Source organism: Thermobia domestica, chromosome 3, assembly GCF_964235325.1.
Source record: "Thermobia domestica chromosome 3, izTheDome1.hap1.1, whole genome shotgun sequence".
NCBI lineage: Eukaryota > Metazoa > Arthropoda > Insecta > Zygentoma > Lepismatidae > Thermobia > Thermobia domestica.
The window spans coordinates 74,331,421-74,350,480 of NC_137456.1; the positions used below are offsets into that span (position 1 = coordinate 74,331,421).

General features: G+C 35.3%; 1 protein-coding gene across 1 annotated transcript in view; it reads left to right on the forward strand.

Moving 5' to 3' along the window:
- Window positions 1-19,060, forward strand: part of LOC145680514 (uncharacterized) — a 144,924-nt gene that overhangs the window by 84,408 nt on the left and 41,456 nt on the right. The window contains exons 9-12 of the mRNA XM_081751116.1: window positions 1,588-1,782; window positions 2,542-2,761; window positions 13,968-14,143; window positions 17,022-17,225. Coding sequence (XP_081607242.1) covers window positions 1,588-1,782; window positions 2,542-2,761; window positions 13,968-14,143; window positions 17,022-17,225 — 795 coding nt within the window. The remainder of the gene's footprint in view (window positions 1-1,587; window positions 1,783-2,541; window positions 2,762-13,967; window positions 14,144-17,021; window positions 17,226-19,060) is intronic.

The following is a 19,060-nucleotide window of genomic DNA, read 5'->3' on the forward strand; positions in this document are numbered from 1 at the left end:
ATTGCCTTTACCCATTTTAAGAATTTTAAATCGTGCCCTATTATTGCAACCATGACAAGCATCCAAGGATACCAGGTGCACTTCTAAACAGTATCCTAGTGCACAATGTTAGGTGTGAATATCAATAAACTGTAGTGTCTCGCTTATTTTGAAAGGTAGAAAATTGAGTGCAATCGTTGAATAAAACATATATTTCTATTTTGTATTGCTATAATCTAAAATTGCTGTAATATAATTTTATTCTAATGTTAAAAAAATAAATACTTCAGTTTTAATTTTTAATATGAAGCAAAGTACCTCGCAAAGAGATTGTATTAAGCACACAAAATGAAACCAACTTACGCTTTCGATAATTCAAAAATACTCTGTAAATAATAAATGTACAATTTTATGGTGATCTTTGTCGGGAACCGGTCAAAACCCCCACAGCCAAAACACCCACACTCAAGAAATGTCAAAACGCCCACACGATCGGTCATAACCCCCACAGCCAAAACCCCCACACTCAAGAAATGTCAAAACGCCCACACGATCGGTCATAACCCCCACACAAATGGACAAATCCCCCAAACGCACGAACGGTCAAAACCCCCACAGCCAAAACCCCCACACTCAAGAAATGTCAAAACGCCCACACGATCGGTCAAAACCCCCACACAAATGGACAAAACAGCCACACATAGCAACGGTCACAATCCCCACATAAATGGACAAAACCCCCACACAAATGGACAAAACTCCCACACAATCGGTCAAATCTCCCACACTCTGAAATGATCCTGGTTGTATGTCTTGCCCTTGTACTTTTTAATAACATTTTTTATTCCACTTAAACCGATGTTGCAACTATTCTTCTTGCACTGTTTTGTAATGACAGAAACACTAAGGTGGGCGTCGTAAAGAGCCGCAACAAAGACGTGCAATCACGGTATTTTCAGAGTGTGGGGAATTTGTCCGATTGTGTGGGGGTTTTGTCCATTTGTGTGGGGGTTTTGTCCATTTATGTGGAGATTGTGACCGTTGCTATGTGTGGGAGTTTTGTCCATTTGTGTGGGGGTTTTGACCGATCGTGTGGGCGTTTTGACATTTCTTGAGTGTGGGGGTTTTGGCTGTGGGGGTTTTGACCGTTCGTGCGTTTGGGGGATTTGTCCATTTGTGTGGGGGTTATGACCGATCGTGTGGGCGTTTTGACATTTCTTGTGTGGGGGTTTTGGCTGTGGGGGGGTTTTGACCGTTCGTGCGTTTGGGGGATTTGTCCATTTGTGTGGGGGTTATGACCGATCGTGTGGGCGTTTTGACATTTCATGAGTGTGGGGGTTTTGGCTGTGGGGGTTTTGACCTAGACCCTCTTTGTCATTGCCCCCCTCCCTCCTCAGTCTTTATTTTTCCCTCTCCCGCTATTAAATCAGGCTAGCTACGGGCCTGGTTCTAGTGAACAACTTAGATAACTAACATAAAAAATGTACAAAGTGAGCTAGGTAAACATGTTTCTTTTGTTGTTCAGTACAATTCGAGAAGAGAGATCCAATCTCGGTCCCTCTTACGAAAGATCTTTTTAAAGAAAGCTTACATAATTTTCTTTCCTAGATAACTCAGTTGCTGATAGCAAGAGATGTACTTACTGGTCACCTTCCAAGTCTCCATGAAGCACATTGGCATGATAAAACCAGTCACTTGGGGAAATTTGTGTTCACTTTGCCCAAAAGTCAACTTCAAAGATTAGTAGATCTAAACGCAGCCCTTGTTCGAGATCTAGATTCTAGATACTTAACTCCAGAGCAGGTAATTATTTCTAGACATAGCTATCTTATTGAAATTCTTACTATTAGTTGGTCAGCCTATGGTATTTGCGTTAAAAGTAACATAAGTAGTTTTTAAATTGGTAAATAATTCTAATTTTTTAAAATATAATTTCTGCACATGTAAGGATTTCGCCATTTAAAAAATGTCTATCATGGTATATTTTTAAGGTGCAGGTAGTTACCATGAAAAAGTCAAAGTATTTCTTTTTAAAGCTTTTAATGTTTTTTAAAATAACACTTAGCTGAATATTAGTAACTTCTATCATGTAGTTTTCACTTCATTCAGCAGGTTGATCCTAGACAGATATTTACTTTTAACAATTGTTTGTTGAATTTAGCAGCTATCTTGAAAAAATCAAATCCTGAATAAGTTTCTTGAATCCTATAAGGAAATCGTGTAATAAGCCTCAATATCTTAAGATGCAATACATGTAATATAAATAGAAATTGCTAACAAGTAACTAGTAGAAAGTTTTGTTTCTAAGCTTTATAATGTATTGTCTTCTATTTTGTTTCATTTAATAAAGCAAATATTACGTGTATAATTGTGTTCTCCGTCAGTTACTTTGATGCTATATTTCGCAAGCGTCACTTACCTAGCAAGTCTATTTCTCTGGATCACTTCTTGAATTTTACTGTTTGTATTAGTTAATAAATTCTCAGAGAAAAATCGTACTAATTCACTTAATTTTATGCTTAAGGAATTATTCTGAGAAATAAAAATTTTCATTAATTTTAGTCTCGGATTTTGACTAAGACAATAATGCAACGTGGCTTGGAATCTAATATGGATTTTCTGGAATCTGTAAGCGGTCTTCTGTCAGCAGTGTCAGCTTCTAGCTTACTTTCAAACTCTATTTTGGATTCAAATACTACGTATTTCCACTTACTATCATCAAATCCTTCAACTAGCAAAATTAGAGCTGCTGTTCTGCTACGAAAAGCTCGAGCTGAAATTGGTAAGTACATTAAATTAAGAACATAGTTTACTTCTGTTTATATAGAACTTGAACTGAATACATTTGACGCTGAAAAGTATTTTAAATAAGCTATTCCTAAATTTCCTACGAAGTGCCCAGTCAGTCATCTGGTTCTTAACCAGTCACCTTTGGTGACGTTTAATTTCAGAATGAGTGTCTTTACTACACACTAAATCTACCAACTATATGCGGTATCTCCACTTCAAAAATTCATTACATCAAACGTTTACTATCTTTTATTCCTTCGCCATTCCGACAACTGTCCCATATTTCGTTCTATATACCGTAAGATTTCTGAGCCTATCCAAAAGTCTCCATCAAAATTGGAGAAACTTATCATAGAATCTTCCATTCAGAATTTCCTTAATACTATCTCAGCCTCTATTCTCTATAGTTCATGAATTTTACGTACACGATTCTCACTATCCATTGGAAACTCCCACCTTTTCAATATCCTATTTTGGATTTCATTGTAGAATTCGTTAATATTTTATAAACAGTGCATAATTTGCTTTCAATAGTTCTTCCTGTTACTTTCTGGTAAGTATAGTTTTCTACCTCCCATTACTAAACTTCTAATCTGACAATATCACTTGACATTACATTTCAATATGGTACAAAAATCTTGGTATTTACTCCTATTTGAAACATTTATCAAGTGCCTAGTTTAAGCTCTTTCGTTTAAGTTGTCACCATTTCTATGGTAATTTATTTTACTTGAATATTTAAACACAGCATGAGTTTACATCTAGAATCTAAGTAACCTACCAATTTAGTTGTGAAATGTTTGTATATTGAAGACAATATTTCAGCAGAAAATAGAAGGGACGAGTATTTGCTTAGTAAATGATACTATTTAAAGAATGTGGTGAAAGCGGAAAAGAAAACTAGTAGAACGTTGGAGAACGCGAGAAAAGGCCGTATGGAATGAAAAAAGACTAAAGTTATAGAAGTTGCAGAGAAATGTCGAGGTTGAATTATTAGTGACAATAAATAAATAAATAAATAAATAAATCAATAAAAATCATGAATAGTAATATTACACAAAATTTAAACACATAACAAGCAACATAAAGTAATAAGTTATAAAGCCTGAAACTTAGTAAATTTTAACATAATATACAGAACTTGCATAAAACTGTCAAAGAAAAAGGATTATATAGAGCCATTCCATGTGAAATCAAATTTTCAGGGAAAAAGTTTGTCTCAGAATTTCATGAAACTTGGTGTACATGTAGGTCCCTATGAGAGATCATCATGCACCAAATTTTAGCCCTGTACCCCGTGTAGTTTGAGTACGGAGTGGTAAAAAAATGGACTTTTTTTTCGCTTCAGTTGGTCATCTCGTAAATATTGAGCTAGAGAGAAAAATATACCATTTTGAAGAGGAAAGAATAGCTACAAGATGTCAGGAAGATTTATTTAAATCAAATATTTTCCGGGAAATCCCCTTAAAAGAATTGATCAGTGATCTCAGAAAATGCCCATTTGATTTCCTTAATTAGGTACCAAGGTGGCCCCTTATGTCCGGGATTGTCCCAAATGTCAACTTGGGTCAAGAATGGACTTAGTCTACAATGACTTTCTTGTGACTATGTCGGGAAGACACCTGGGGTGTCAATGTCTTCTCTACCTGGGGCGAAGTAAGGTGTAACTGACGTAGCAGTAATGTTTTTCTGGTGCAATCTGTAATTCAGTAATCCTGTAATTCTGTAATCCTGTAATTCAGTAATCGTAGTACATTGCGTTGACCTAAATATGTGAACATTCTGGAAGGTTCGTTACCTGTCTAAAAGTAGATGACATTGACACTGCATGCCAGTAAGTTCTTAGCTCTAGATTGGAAAAGAAGTCTATGCAAGTGTCTAGTGTTCAAGCGTAGCTAGTGAGATCAGTGACTATACAGTAATTCCACTGTCAGTAGTGGATAGTCCAGTGATCCAGGTGCAGCATTACCTGTAACCGTGTGGATTCAAAAGCTGCATTGCCAGGACGGTAGCCAGCTCAAAAATGTAGGACAGACCCAACCATATTATAGTTCATCACCATATTATAGTTCATTTACAAGCCTACCGTGAAAAATTTAGAGGGGGCAGTGAAAATTTAGGGGGGCCCGGCCCACCCTAGCCTCCCCGTGGATACGGGCCTGTGCATTGCTGCTTAGATTGACCAGCACCTTCCTTTGTATATTCAGATATACCAGATGTGTTCTCACTGCTTGCTTGTGACATCTCTTGTTGATACCATAACTGCACCTGGCTGTACATACACGCTCAGCAAGAGATGGAACAAGCCGGTCGACTGCTTCAACACAGGCACCACTGACATGACCACTTGCAGGTCAGTAATAGCTTCTTTCTTACACTTTACTTCACCAGTATTGACGAATTGGCAAGTTGCATTGGCACACCAGGTGTCTCCCGACATGGTCACACGAAAACCATGGACTTCAGGCCCATTCTTGGCCAAAGTTGACATTTAGAACACTTATGCCGGGCATACGGAACTACCTTGTACCAAATTTCAAGGAAATCAATTGGCCACTTTGAGATCACCGATCCAAAATTTTCCGGGAATTTCCCGGAAAATATTTGATTTTCAAATAAATGTTCCCGACATACCATATAGCCTATTCTTTCCTGTTCAAAATGGTATGATTTTTCTTTCTCTGTAGCTCAATATTTACGGAAGACATCGCCAATTGAAACTAACAAAATTCTACAGAATACGTAAATTTTTTTCACCCTGTACTCTGAAACTACAAGGCTACAATTTGGTGCATGTTCTCATAGGAGCCTACATGTACAGTTTCATCGAAATCTGACGCAATGTGGTTTTGGGCTTGGTTCTTTTCAGCTGGAATGACCCTATAATAATACACGCCTTGACACTGTTGACATATTAATGTAATTAAAAATTATAATTCATTCTTCATTTGAGGAAAAAAAACTAAATCCTTCAATTGATCACATCAAAATAAGAAGAATGAATCACTAGTAAAAAAAATCTAAAATATATTCCACAAAAATTAAGAACATGAATGAAATACATAAAATATAGATACCGTAATAAAACTGTATGAAAGGAAATTGATGCTCACAATGTTACCAGAGTACTATATTCTATACCATGAGTTTTCCCATGGTAGCTATGTACTTATGATATATTTTCTAATGATCGCCCGATAAATCACTGCAACTTCCTGGAAAGAAGTCGAGATTGGAATCCCTGTAAAGTACTGAAGGACATGTTGCATCATAAGTCTTTAATTTGGCCACTTGATTCACAAATTCCTTAATTTGGTCACTTGGAGCCTTTTATACTTCTAAGGAAGATTTGTGATACTTTATCGCAATGTACTTATGTTCCCTTTGTTAGATATGCTTTCGAACATTTGATCAAGTTGCAGGGCCGGCGCGAGGGGGGGGGGTCGAGCCGTGCCATCGCCCAGGGCGGCAAGTCTAATGGGCGGCAAAATTTGAAAAAGAAAAGTATACTATCAAAATATAATGCTTAGTAACAGGCCCACATGGAGAAATAAAATTGTGTTCATCTGAGAACGTAATTGAACTTACTTCCCTCACATTCGAGATAATGCTCACTCAGGAAATTCGGAGCATTATCCTTCATTTTCAATTATCAAACCACTAGCCACAGGTATGTCGTTCAATATTTCTCTTGCAGTGGCGTAGATAAGTTTTTCAGCTAGGGTGGATAAGACTATCAAGGTTTCTTTTATATTGGTTTCCTATTCAGCAATGTTCTAACACTCCACTTCAGGTATGCAAAAGGTACACTCAACTTGAGACAGGCCGTTCTAGCCTACAGCTTCTAGAGACAATTAGGTTCTCGCAGCGATTTGTTAACCAATTTACTGAGCAAATAACAATCGTTCGTTTTGTATAAATTACATAAAGTAATGGAGAATGCCTTGTGGAAATTTGCGAACACTTTTCTTGGTTTCGTACCGGTAACAGACATCACTAGTCTAGGACTCACAGCAGTAATAATTAAACAGCTAAAGGAAATAAACATTCCTATCGAAGACATAAGGGATCAACGATACGACAATGGTTCCAATATGAAGGGCAAACATTAAGGTATTTACAAGACAATTTAAGAAATAAATTCCCGAGTCTTCTTATATTCCTTACGGTAGTCATTCACTAAATCTTGTCTCAACGATGCAGCCACAGCATCTCAATACGCAGTTTCATTTTTTGAATAGTTAAAAAGTTTTTTTTTCATCGTCAGTTCAGCGTTGGACCATACTAAAGGAACATATTTGCAGTCTCACTTTAAAACCACTAAGCAACATAATGGGACAGCCGAATTGGCCTTACTTCAAATAAGTAACAACAATAGAACAGATAGAATGGTCACCCACGATGCTCTGTTTGTAGCAAACCAGCTGCGTGGCTACTTTCCTTTGCTCACTCGTTATCTGGTATGACTTTTTACTACACACAAACATAGTAAGCAAAAGTCTCCAAAGCATCTTTTCTCATGTGTTGAATGCAGTCGGGTTTCTTGAAAATGAATTTGATTACTTGGAGAGAAGAAATTATGCAAAGTTTCAATCTTACTTAGTTGATGCGATGGAGTTGGCATCAGCATTAGATATGAATGGTACAGCGGGGGACACTTCTAAATGGTACACCTTAGCCGTAAATCTCCATAGGGATGTACCATTTAGAAGTGTCCTCCGCTGTACAAGGCAATACAGTGGAAGCTCGAAGTCGAAAGAAAAGACATAGTTTCAGTACGAGGTAGAGGATGAAGCTATTGAAGATCCACAAACAAGATACAAGATCGATTTTTATTACAAAGTTCTAGACGTGATTGTGTTAGCTTCAAGAAACTTAGCAACTTAACAACTTAGCAATGTGTCTGAGCAAGTTAAACATCACAGAGAGTATTTCGATTTTCTTTACGATATACTGTAAGTAATCTTAAATATATTGTAGAGGATACCTGAACTTTTGTCTGAAAAGTGTACTAAATTTCCAGCATTTTAACACACGAGTAATCTAAAGATATTAACCCCAGTAATTTGGAAGACGAACTGAAAGAAGTGTTATCCACTATAATTAAGCCTAAATGTTCACCAAAAAAGACTAAAATTAATTAAGGCACGTGACTTTGCTCCCAATGTTAGTGTTGCACTTAGGATTTTGTTAACCTTACCGGTAACAGTGGCAAGTGGAGAAGTTTTTCGAAACTTAAGCTTATTAAAAACTATATACGTTCTTTCATGTCTGAAACACGCTTGAGTAATCTAACGACGATATCAACAGTACACGAATTGGCTGGAACATTGGGCTACGCGAATGTCATAAAGGAATTTGCTCATAACAAAGCAAGAAAAGTTTGTTTCAATTAAGTTGTGTTAAATTTATGTCTGTCTATTGTAGAGTTTCCCAACTTTTTCCAACTTGCGGTATACTACGGGTGTAGCTTGAATTTTCGCGACACACCCATAAATATCATTATTATTATTTGTAAATATAAAATACCGTGATATTTTTTTCTGTGATTACTGATCTTCCCGCAGAGAAGAAAGCTCGATCATTGGTTTTCCCCCGTGGTAAATCATTATTCTTATTTCTTATTCTAGTTTATAAATAGAAAACAAATTGCAATGAAATGTTGGCCTCATGTTTTTAAAAATATACTTTCTTTTTCGAAAACTGTATCTAACCTTTCACTAAGAAGGAAGACCATTAAATAACGAACAAAGAAACAAATCTCTTGTACTTTTAAAACACAAATGTAGGTAATTTGCTTCGTCGAAAGGATTGAATGATATTTTAAAATTTCAAGTTACGATATAGTCTGCAACAATAAAGAAGCAATGGTCATAATGATAACAAATACTTTTTTCAACATTAAAAGTGTACAGAAAAGTAACACAGTATGAAACTTAAAATTTATTAACAAGGTAATTATACGTTACATTTTTTAAATATTATATGAAGGTTAGAATTGTTCAATAATATTAGTAATGTAACAATTTTTCAATAATATCTATTGAAGGTTACAATTGTTTTTATGAAGGTTACAAATTTTCAAAAATAAGTAAAACAAGTTGGTGCTCGAATCAAAATTAATGTACAACTTGAGCTTGATATTCTTTCATAATCTTCTTCAATTTTCCACGGATAGTTGATAAATACATCTTTATATCGTATTTTGGAGTTAACAGTTGTGATCTGTTCTTACACTTAATTGTGTTCATTACTGAAAATCCTGTTTTACTTAAGTAGGATGTAGAAAAGGGAATAAAAAGTATGTAGAAATAGCTGAATATCTTCTCCGGAAAGAAATCTAGAATGATGCCATGTCTTGCTGTGAGTGCTGGAGCTTCAAACTTCGGTTATTCCTCATATCGACCAAATCACTTTATTCTTGGATATTTAATTCTGGTGACTATAGGACAAAGGGGTCACTCACCCAGTCAAATGAAGTCAACTGAAGCATAGGAAAATACTTCTCAACATTGATGTGCATGAGGCTCCGAAAAATAAAATTGTTTATGAAATACTATCTGCTACATAGTATTATTGTATGTAGCCTCCAATGATATATTACAATTACAGTATTTTTCCCTTTGTGGAAGTTCATAGCATTTGTCATTTTCATTGTCATTTTAAAATTGTATTAATTCATTTTATTACAGGATTTATTAATAAAGCTGGGGAAAAAAGCCTGATGTTAAAATAAGGTATCAGGCACGAATTTGTAAGCCCCACTCCCACCTTTTGGGATTGACTTGTAGAAACGAGAGCAGAGACATACATGAGAGAGATTGAACAGAAAAGGGGCAGTTGAGACTGCCAAAAACCGTAAGGAAACTGAAAGGCAGGGGAGTGTGGAGGGGGAAAAAAGTTCATAGCAATGCGAAATACAAATACATTTTTTTCCTATGTCTTGCAATTTGGTTGCTATAGTATTAATAATTCTGTTTCGATTTCCTCACGGCACACCAGCAGCTCATTCGCGGCACACCAGTGTGCCGCGGCATACCGGTTAGGAAACGCTGGTCTATTGTGTTCTAGTATATTATAAGGTTTAGGCTAATCACTTAGTTTTGCCTAATATCTGATTCACTTTATTATCTTCATACTCCATACTCTATTGGGAACACCTTTTGATATAAAATAAGCTTAAAAATTAAAAATCTTAGTTGTGAGTAAAGCATACTTCTTTTATTTTATTCTCTGCATGGGCTACTGTACATCACAGATATACAGCGAAATCGAGCATACTGAATATTGTGCCATGTATGGAGTCGTTTAAATATTATGTAAGCATTCGAGAGAAGTACTTCAATTTTTTCCGTCCAAATAAGGTTTGCGGATTAAAGGGGCGGCATTTGAAAGTATCGCCCAGGGCGGCAAAACTACTAGCGCCGGCCCTGTCAAGTTGTAAACTCTAAAGACCTATAAGGGTAAAGATGTTGTAGATGAAGAAAATGTAATTTCTCTACCTCCACCGGTTAGGTCAAATGTTATCTCAAGTAATGGTCCTCTAACAACTGCTGATATTACTTTTTTACGGTAAACAAAGCTTACCTTTAGACCCTTGTACAAGAGGTAAGCTAAAACACTAAATTAAATCAACTTAATGTATTTCGTCACAATGTACAGGGTCTTGGCAATAAGCTTGATTTTATGGATGTGTTAGTTGAGACATTATCAACTGCACATGTTCTTTGCATCACGGAGCATTGGTTAAGCTGTACTGATATTCAATCTGTAAAAGTAAAAGGTTTTGATTTGATAAGTCATTGTTCAAGAGTTAACTTGATTCGTGGAGGAGTTTGTATATTCGTTCATAAGTTAAATGCTGATGAAATTAATGTATCTATGTTCAATCTGGAACTTCACTTTGAAGTAGTTGCAATAAGTCTCGCTGATAATGTGTATATGTAGTATTTATAGATCTAATTCTGGTAACTTACGGGTATTTTTAGAAATCTTGAACTTCTCGACCATAATTTTGTGTGGTGACAAATATAAATTGGATGCTTGCGACTAAAGTTGAGACAATTTACAAAACCTATTAACTTCATTTAATCTAGAAGCTATTGTTAATACGCCTACCAGATTTGGAAAATCAGCACTTGATCAAGTAATAGTAACCAGAGACTGTCGTAACCATAAACTTGAAACATTCAACCCAGGCTATTCTGACCATGATGCGCAATTAGTTAGCTTATCACTTCCATCAACCAACTTACCGGTGATGCAAAATACTACCAGAATTGAGAAAAGGTTATTTTCACAGAGTAATATTAGTTTTGTTATTTGTTGGCTCTTGAGACATGGGATGGAATCTATTCAGCTTCCACTATGGACGAGAAATTTAATTCTTTCTTAGATGCATACTTGCACTGTTTTCATGTAGCTTTTCTTCTTATCCCAATTAGTAAATGTAATGAAATGAAGAAAAGTTGGGCTACAACTGGTATTCGTAACTCCAAACTAAATTTAAGTATGCTAAATTGCTTAATGATACAAATGTCACTGCTGTATTCAGAAATTACGTTAAAAAGTATAAACAAACATATAAGAAAGTTAAGAGAGCAAAACTAATGCATAATTCGAAAATGATTCTAGAAATAAAATTAAAACTATGAGGAATATTATCCACCAGTTCGCACAGAGGTGATATTGCTAATTTGAATAACATTTTTGACAATAAAAGAATTACAAACCCTGCTGAAATTGCAAATAAATTTATTTTGTAACTTCTCAGGTAGCTCTTGGTGCTCTATCCCACTAAGCTGGTACAAGTATCCCACAAGCTGTACAAGTGGTTCTTCAAATATATTTTCTTATCCGAAATGTATTTTTCTTGCCCCAGTAACTATTGATGAAATATTAGCTATTATAAGAAAGATGAGAAATAGCAGTTCTGCAGGTCTTGAAGTACCATCCACTAATTATAAAACAATCTGCTTCGATAATTGCTCCCCGCCTGACTCGTGTAATAAATTTTCCCCTAGAATCAGGCTTTCCCCACAGCGGTTAAAAGTGGCTCAAGTGATTCCCTTGTTCAAAAAAGGCTGTCGTTACAATATTAAGAATTATCGCCCTATCTCGGTTTTGTCTGTATTTTCAAAAATTTTTGAGACTAATATCAAATAGAATAAAGAATTACTTACATTCCAATAATCTACTATCATTATCACATAGGTTTTTAACTGGTAAATCTACTGATTCTGCAATTTTCGATTTTCTTAGTACTGTTATGCACGCGATAAATAATAAAAAAATGGGCAATTGGACTGTTGGTTGATCTTACTAAGGCATTTGACACTGTAAATCATGCTCTTACTTAAAAAAAAAAAATGCTTTTATGGTATAAGAGGAACTGCAAATAAATGTATAGTCTTAATTGAAAGATAGGTATCAGGTAGTTCAAATTACGAACGATTTAAATGGCAAAATTCATAAGTTTAGTAGTTATAAAGGTAAAATACAAACTGGTATACCTCAAGGATCAGTGCTCGGTCCATTGCTCTTTCTTATATACATTGTCTGTGCCTATATAAAATTATCTTGCCTATCGTAAGTAATAAACACTTATTTATTGAAAACAGTAATGTCCATAAATACAATAGTCGATTCGTTAATAATTTGCATGTTATCTCCCAAAATTTCTAGTTTTTTCAAAAAAGTGTATATATTAACTGTACAAAAATTTTCAATAAGTTACCTGACTTTCTAAAACAAAATAAATCATATTCTATGTTTAAATCTGTCTTCACAAGTTCTCAGTCGATAAATGTTACTACTTGGTAAAGGAGTTTTTTTGCAGATAATGTATAAATGTGTTTTATTAATTATATTATGAATGTGTAAGCTTATAAGTCATGGTTATATATGTATTTCTCTAATTGTAAGTTTTATAGCATATATATATATATATATATATATATATATATATATATATATATATATATATATATATATATATATATATATAATATAAAAATTTTGACAACTGTATGCATACTCGAGAATACTCTTATTTGTATGCAAAACTGGCAAATAAATACACCAGCTTTAATTTTAGTATGTGATAGTTGAGGAAATTTGTCAAGATACGCAAATTCTTATTGTTGGATCCATAACCTTTACAAATGTTTAATTAGGCCCAATTCCATAAGATGCGAGAAATTTTCACGAAATGCCAAATTTTCTCGATGCAAATTTTAACCTACTTTACACATTGAATACAAACAAGGAGAAAAGAATTCAAAGTACTACGAATACACTGTGTAAGTTTACACTAGGTTTATCTCCGAAGAATCCAAATCAATAACTTTATCCTACATTATCTGAACAATAATTTAGCATAAAAAAAAGTCGGAAATGCAAAAGTAATGTTGCCAACCCGTTTCAAGAAATTCTCTAGATTTGCTGGAAATAATGATAAATCATATCCAGATGTTCAAATTTAAATTACTGGAAAATTATATCAGACAGCGAAATTCTGATCTTCATTTATCGCTATAATTTCATTATTCTTTCATATTTTGCATGTGTTCAGATTACACGATAATTACTCACTGGTGTCTCTAGCATGTGAAATTTGGGGAGGGGAACATCAAAGAAAGTGATTTAAATGCTAGTGCCTAACCCAACCTGTTTATTATCTTAGATTCAATTTACCTTCACTGACCCCCTGAGACTTCAAGAATTATTATAATTTCACAGCCTGAATATTATATTCCAAATAAATAGAATTGTTATTCTATCATTAGGAAATAAATTAGAATAAAATATTGAATATTTTGTACTCAAAATATTGGGGGGGGGGGGTAACGCGTACCCCCGCCAGAGATGCTCGTGTAATTACTGGAAAGAAAAACTATCCCTGCCAGCAAAAGTGATTTCAAATTTGAATTTACTGCTGTCAAATACCTTAGAATTACGGATTTTCATCCGAGAAATAGAACCTTTGATAACAGTGTATCAAGGAAAAGTAAGAGGAAAGTAGCAAAAAAAAAAAAAAAAAAAAAAAAACTTTCGACAATACTAACAAGAATAAACTACGTGAAAGGTTAAATTTGCAGCTCACTACATGGCATTGATAAATACTTTCGATTATGATCTTCAAACCTTTCTTTTTCGAACATTTGGAAACTAACATTATGATCCACTTTCTCTTTCAGCTAATGAGAAGATTCTACAAAGCATGTTATTAAACGAAAATCCCTCTCAATATTTTGAGCTTCTATCACCACGAGAACTGGCCAAGATTGGAAACATTATGCAAATGGTTCATTCTATGGATCCTGAATTTCAAGAAAAGTACAAGAATATTATTGGTGGTCTCCCAGAAAAGACTGTAAGTCATTGAATTATGTTTCTAATGTATTAAACCACTTAAAATGACTTTTTCTCCCAATATGTATACTAAATTATTTAATTTCACCTTAAAATTTAGATTTAAATGATTAGATTGGTGATAAAGTTGGTCAAAACAATCTATTCCTAAGGCAATTTTGGTTGAAATCTGAAATTCAAGCTAAATTTTTGACATCTGTATTCTGAAACTTACTTCCGGTACTTGAACATAGAGACCTCATAGTGTACTAGATCAATACAGAATGTACAGGGTGCGGCACGTAAAACCGGCCCGTAAAGTGAACACAAAATGAAATGTAATGTATTGAATGATTAACTACAACACATAAATGAAATGTAATGTATTGAATATGACTACTCACCTTCACAGCAGGTGCTGAAAGTGTCCTGCGCCCACTTCAACACACATGTGAGCACGATTAAGGAGATTCATATATACCCTTGTCAGTTCTTGTGTTGTAATGCTATTGGTGACATCCTGAATCCTGCTCTTGAGTTCTTCAATTGTGTGTGGATTTGTTTCGTATACTCTTCCCTTTAAGTCCCCATAAGTAAAAGTCACACGTGGACAAGTCTGGTGACCGAGGAGGCCACAAGCCTTTGCTGATTGTACTCTCTGGTATATACATCTCATGCACAAGGGACAATGATGCAACTGATGTGTGGCATGTTGCACCGTCCTGCTGAAAGTAACATAACTGACGCTCCTCTTCGGTCAAGTGTGTATAAAACTCCTCCAGGATTCCCATATATACGTCACTGTTCACTGTCGTCTCAAAGAATATGGGCCCAATAACGCGTATGGCGGAAATGGCACACCAAACACCAATCTTCTCATCATGCAAGGGTACCTGGTGGATTGCGTGTGGATTTTTTGTCGACCAATACCGGTTGTTTTGGGAATTTACGTACCCAGACAAGTGGAACCACGCCTCGTCACTCATGATGAGCATCAGTGGATCCAAGAAACCACTGGCAACATTGCTCAACAGCCATGAACAGAAATGCACCCTCTTCTGCAGGTCAGGCCCCTTCAATTCTTGCACAACACTTATCCGGTACGGTTTTAACTTCAGTCCCCTTAAAACACGTCTGCAACTTCTCTCACTCGCATGAACCTGTTGACTTTCGAGGACTTCTTGTCATTATCTCCTCCACCTGCATCTTTAATTCAGGTGTGCAGACAGATGGTCGTCTGTTCCTGGGAGCATTTTGAACCGATCCTGTACGCCGCCATTTTTCAATAAATTCCTGAATGGTGCTTTTTGCTGGCACAGAACGTCCTGGAAATTTCTCCCGAAACAAATTCTTTGTTTTCACAAAAGATCCAGTGAGAATGAACCCTTCAACAATGACAACACGCTCGGGTATCGAATACGGCATTATCACATACTGACACTCACCCGGCTTAACACAACGAGGCCTTTTTCTTAACTGGTTTCGGCAAGTTTCACTGGCTGCGGCTGCACGTGACTGCTGCAGGTCACGTAAGTCGGCCCGACCTCGACACGCCATCTCTTGGTAGGAAGGTAGATTATTTAAGTGTTGCCAAAAACACAATATACTAGAATATTACGACGGGCCGGTTTTACGTGCCGCACCCTGTAGTAACTAAATGTCAGGATATATTTTCTTTTCACCAGCTTAACATAAAAAAAAAAAAAAAATTGTAAAGTCAATTCATATAAATAGCAAAGTCCCTTAAAGTGATGGTGAACAATACTTGAACAAAAAAGTCACTTTTATTGTTGGAAACTAAGCATGCTATAGTATTACCAACATCCAAATTTTGGTCGCCTCTGAAATAGTAATAATGCAATTGAGCAATGCACGTCCAAAGTATCTTTACGTTGAATACTATGATCATTGATTTCGAATGCATACGAAGTTAGAAGGGATTGAAACTAAAACTACCAAAACGTATTATTGTAAAATTTATGAAGCATAGTATATCAAACTGTTTTAAAAATTTCTACACACATACACACACACATTCACTCACTCTCTCTCATTTGCTGTTCCCTCCTTTAAAAAAAAAAAAAATGTAATTTCATGCAGCCGAGCAAAGCTTACCAACCATGCCACTTTTAAGAAATACATTATCTTTTAGAATTTTTAATCTCCTCCGAATGGTTTGAGATATTTAATTGCTGTAAATGGAATTGACTTTGGTGTCGATTGCAAACAATGTACGTAATTTTGTCGTAAGTATCTAAACACTTCTCGTAATAAAGTGCTTTGAAAAGAAGTTACATTTTCAATTCGTTGTAACTTGGTTTCTACTTATTCGAAATATTAGACATTAAGATATTAGTCATACCCCACCACTCACTTGCGTTATGACCGGTATAGAACTCTCCCATATATTATTGTTTTTTGTTTGTGGTATTGTAGCATCCTTAGTTTGCAACACTGCTTAATTGATACTCTTACAATTTATATGTAATTTGAATTATATGATAATCAAACGTAGTGACATAAAAAAGACAACTTTGTCAGTTTAGCAACACTGGCAATTTGGTTTTATTTCAGAGTATGCCGAACAATGTCCCCCTGTCGATATTTGAATGTTTTGTATTTTAGTTTGAGCTACGTGTGTATGAAGATAAATGCTTCACTTTGGTATATAAAATTACATCAATAAAAACACTTAACACTAACTTTTTCATTTTAATTTTTAAAATTTTAATTTTTTAATTGTTTTATTTTTATTTTTCATGTTTTGGTTTTCTCTTTTGTGGATGATGCAATTTTTATCTAAAACTCAATGAGTTAATGTCCGAGCACTTGACAGTTACTTGAATGAAGATGTAATAATTTGATAATGTGTTAAGAAATTACCTCAATATATTATTTAGCTTTCAGCATTGATAGCTCCAGACAGGTTGAGAGAAGTAATGAAGAAAAACATGTGGACGTCTGATTATTTCCTCGGAAGAAAAGATGATAATGCAAACCCATTAATTCTTGGTCTGACTTGTAATGATTTGGATGTACTGCCCACGATAGATGTTGTTCCTGTCTTGAGATTCTACAATACGGAGAGAATTAAAAGGAGAAAGGTATAACCGTAATACTTTTTGATCAGTATTTATATTAAAAGAGCATTTGCCAAAATAACTTACAATAGACTTTGCAGAGCTCCCTCGTCACTAAGCGGTTAGCATACGCGCCTTTGGCGTGGGAGACCTGGGTTCGATTCCCGGTAGGAATTCATGTGGTTCGGATTCTACGTTAATCAGTAGGTCCACGTCTCATATAGCCTCTCTGCTGAAAGGGACGCTAAACTAAAATAAACTCAACTCAATAGACTTTGCACGAGTTCGAGTCAGAACATTCTGGGAAATTAACATTAAAGGCAGATTCTAATTGTTTCTCCAGTGCAGGCACAATTCAAGAATACGAATATTATTGCATTGCATAGGCATTAATCTAATTATGCTGGAAAGAAGTAAATTAAATTTTCTCAAACTTTAAAACAGATTTAGACCATTGTAATTATGGTAAATTGTGAAAGGATACGTGAAATTAATTTGTTTTAATTAATAACGCTGAAACTACAGACACAAATTAGATTACACTTTGACATTTTGATTTAACCAATTTAAATATAGAAGCAATTTTACACTTGGCTTAATCTTCACTACAATTGTGGGAGTTGCGGATGTCACGGGCTGCCGGTTGAACTTCACTATATTATTTTTTTCCATTATTTCGCACTTTCACTGGTCACACACATTAATATGGATGAAAAAGGATTTCTGGGTGGTTCCATGGATGTGCACTTGAAGTCGGAAGATTGAATTTTCCATATCTTCCCATTTCCTATCTTTTCAGATTGTCTTGGCGTTAGCTTATGAGAGTAGTTCCGAAGGCTTCTTAGTTATACTGTTTACATTTTTCTTATTTAGATTAAAATTTTTTTACGATATTTTACTATTAATAGATATGTAAATTTATGTAAACATAGTGCAATTGATTTATGTTGTACTATTAAGATACTACAACAGCAACCTAAGTATACTAATTTTTAGACACTACATGGTTACGCGTTGTTTCTAATCTTCATTTTAAAGTCCTGACTTGCTTTCTCTCAGCCGGGGTGCTCCATGTTGGAAACGCAACGCAACCAACTGATGTAGGAGCTAATAATAACCATGAGATGGTTTAGTGGAATACACTGAGGAGAGATTTGCTCTAAGTTACATTTCAGCACCTTATTTGGATGTGAGAGGGTCCAGAAGGGCTTCCGTTGCAGAAGCAACACACACACACGTACTCGTCCGTTTGCGAAGAGAAATTCTTAGAATTGATTTTACACAAGGTTCATTTAAAAAGTTAAATTTTGCACTGGATTCTTATGCCATTGCCAATGTCATAACCTCAGCATGACATAAGATGTAGTATTTAAAAACATGAGGCAACAAATCAAAACTCCCCTGGCACATGAAGCTATTCGGTGCTACCCTGTCAAGGCAATCCAATTTGGATTAACCATCCGATTGACTTCTCTTCCCAACTACGAGTAAGTCTACCCTAAAGTCTATTTCCCTGGCTTCCTGACTGCATTCCGCGTGAAACTGACGTAATACAGTGAAAGAAACTTCCAGTGAAAACTAGATTTAAGTAATAAAATATTCTGTGGTCGGAAAAGTCAGATTGCAATTAGTTTTTTTTAACTGGAAATAATTTACATCTGTTATTGCTATGGAATTTGACAGCTGAAACGTAGGTTTTCTAACTGCTACCAAGGAAACCCATTTGGAATGAGTCTTATTGGCAGTTGAAAGGTTTGAACGAATCCATCAAACATTCAGAGCTGATTAATCATAAAATTGTTCAATCACCAACGCGAAATCACAGCGAAAGTCGATCACCCGTCAAAAGTTACTGAACC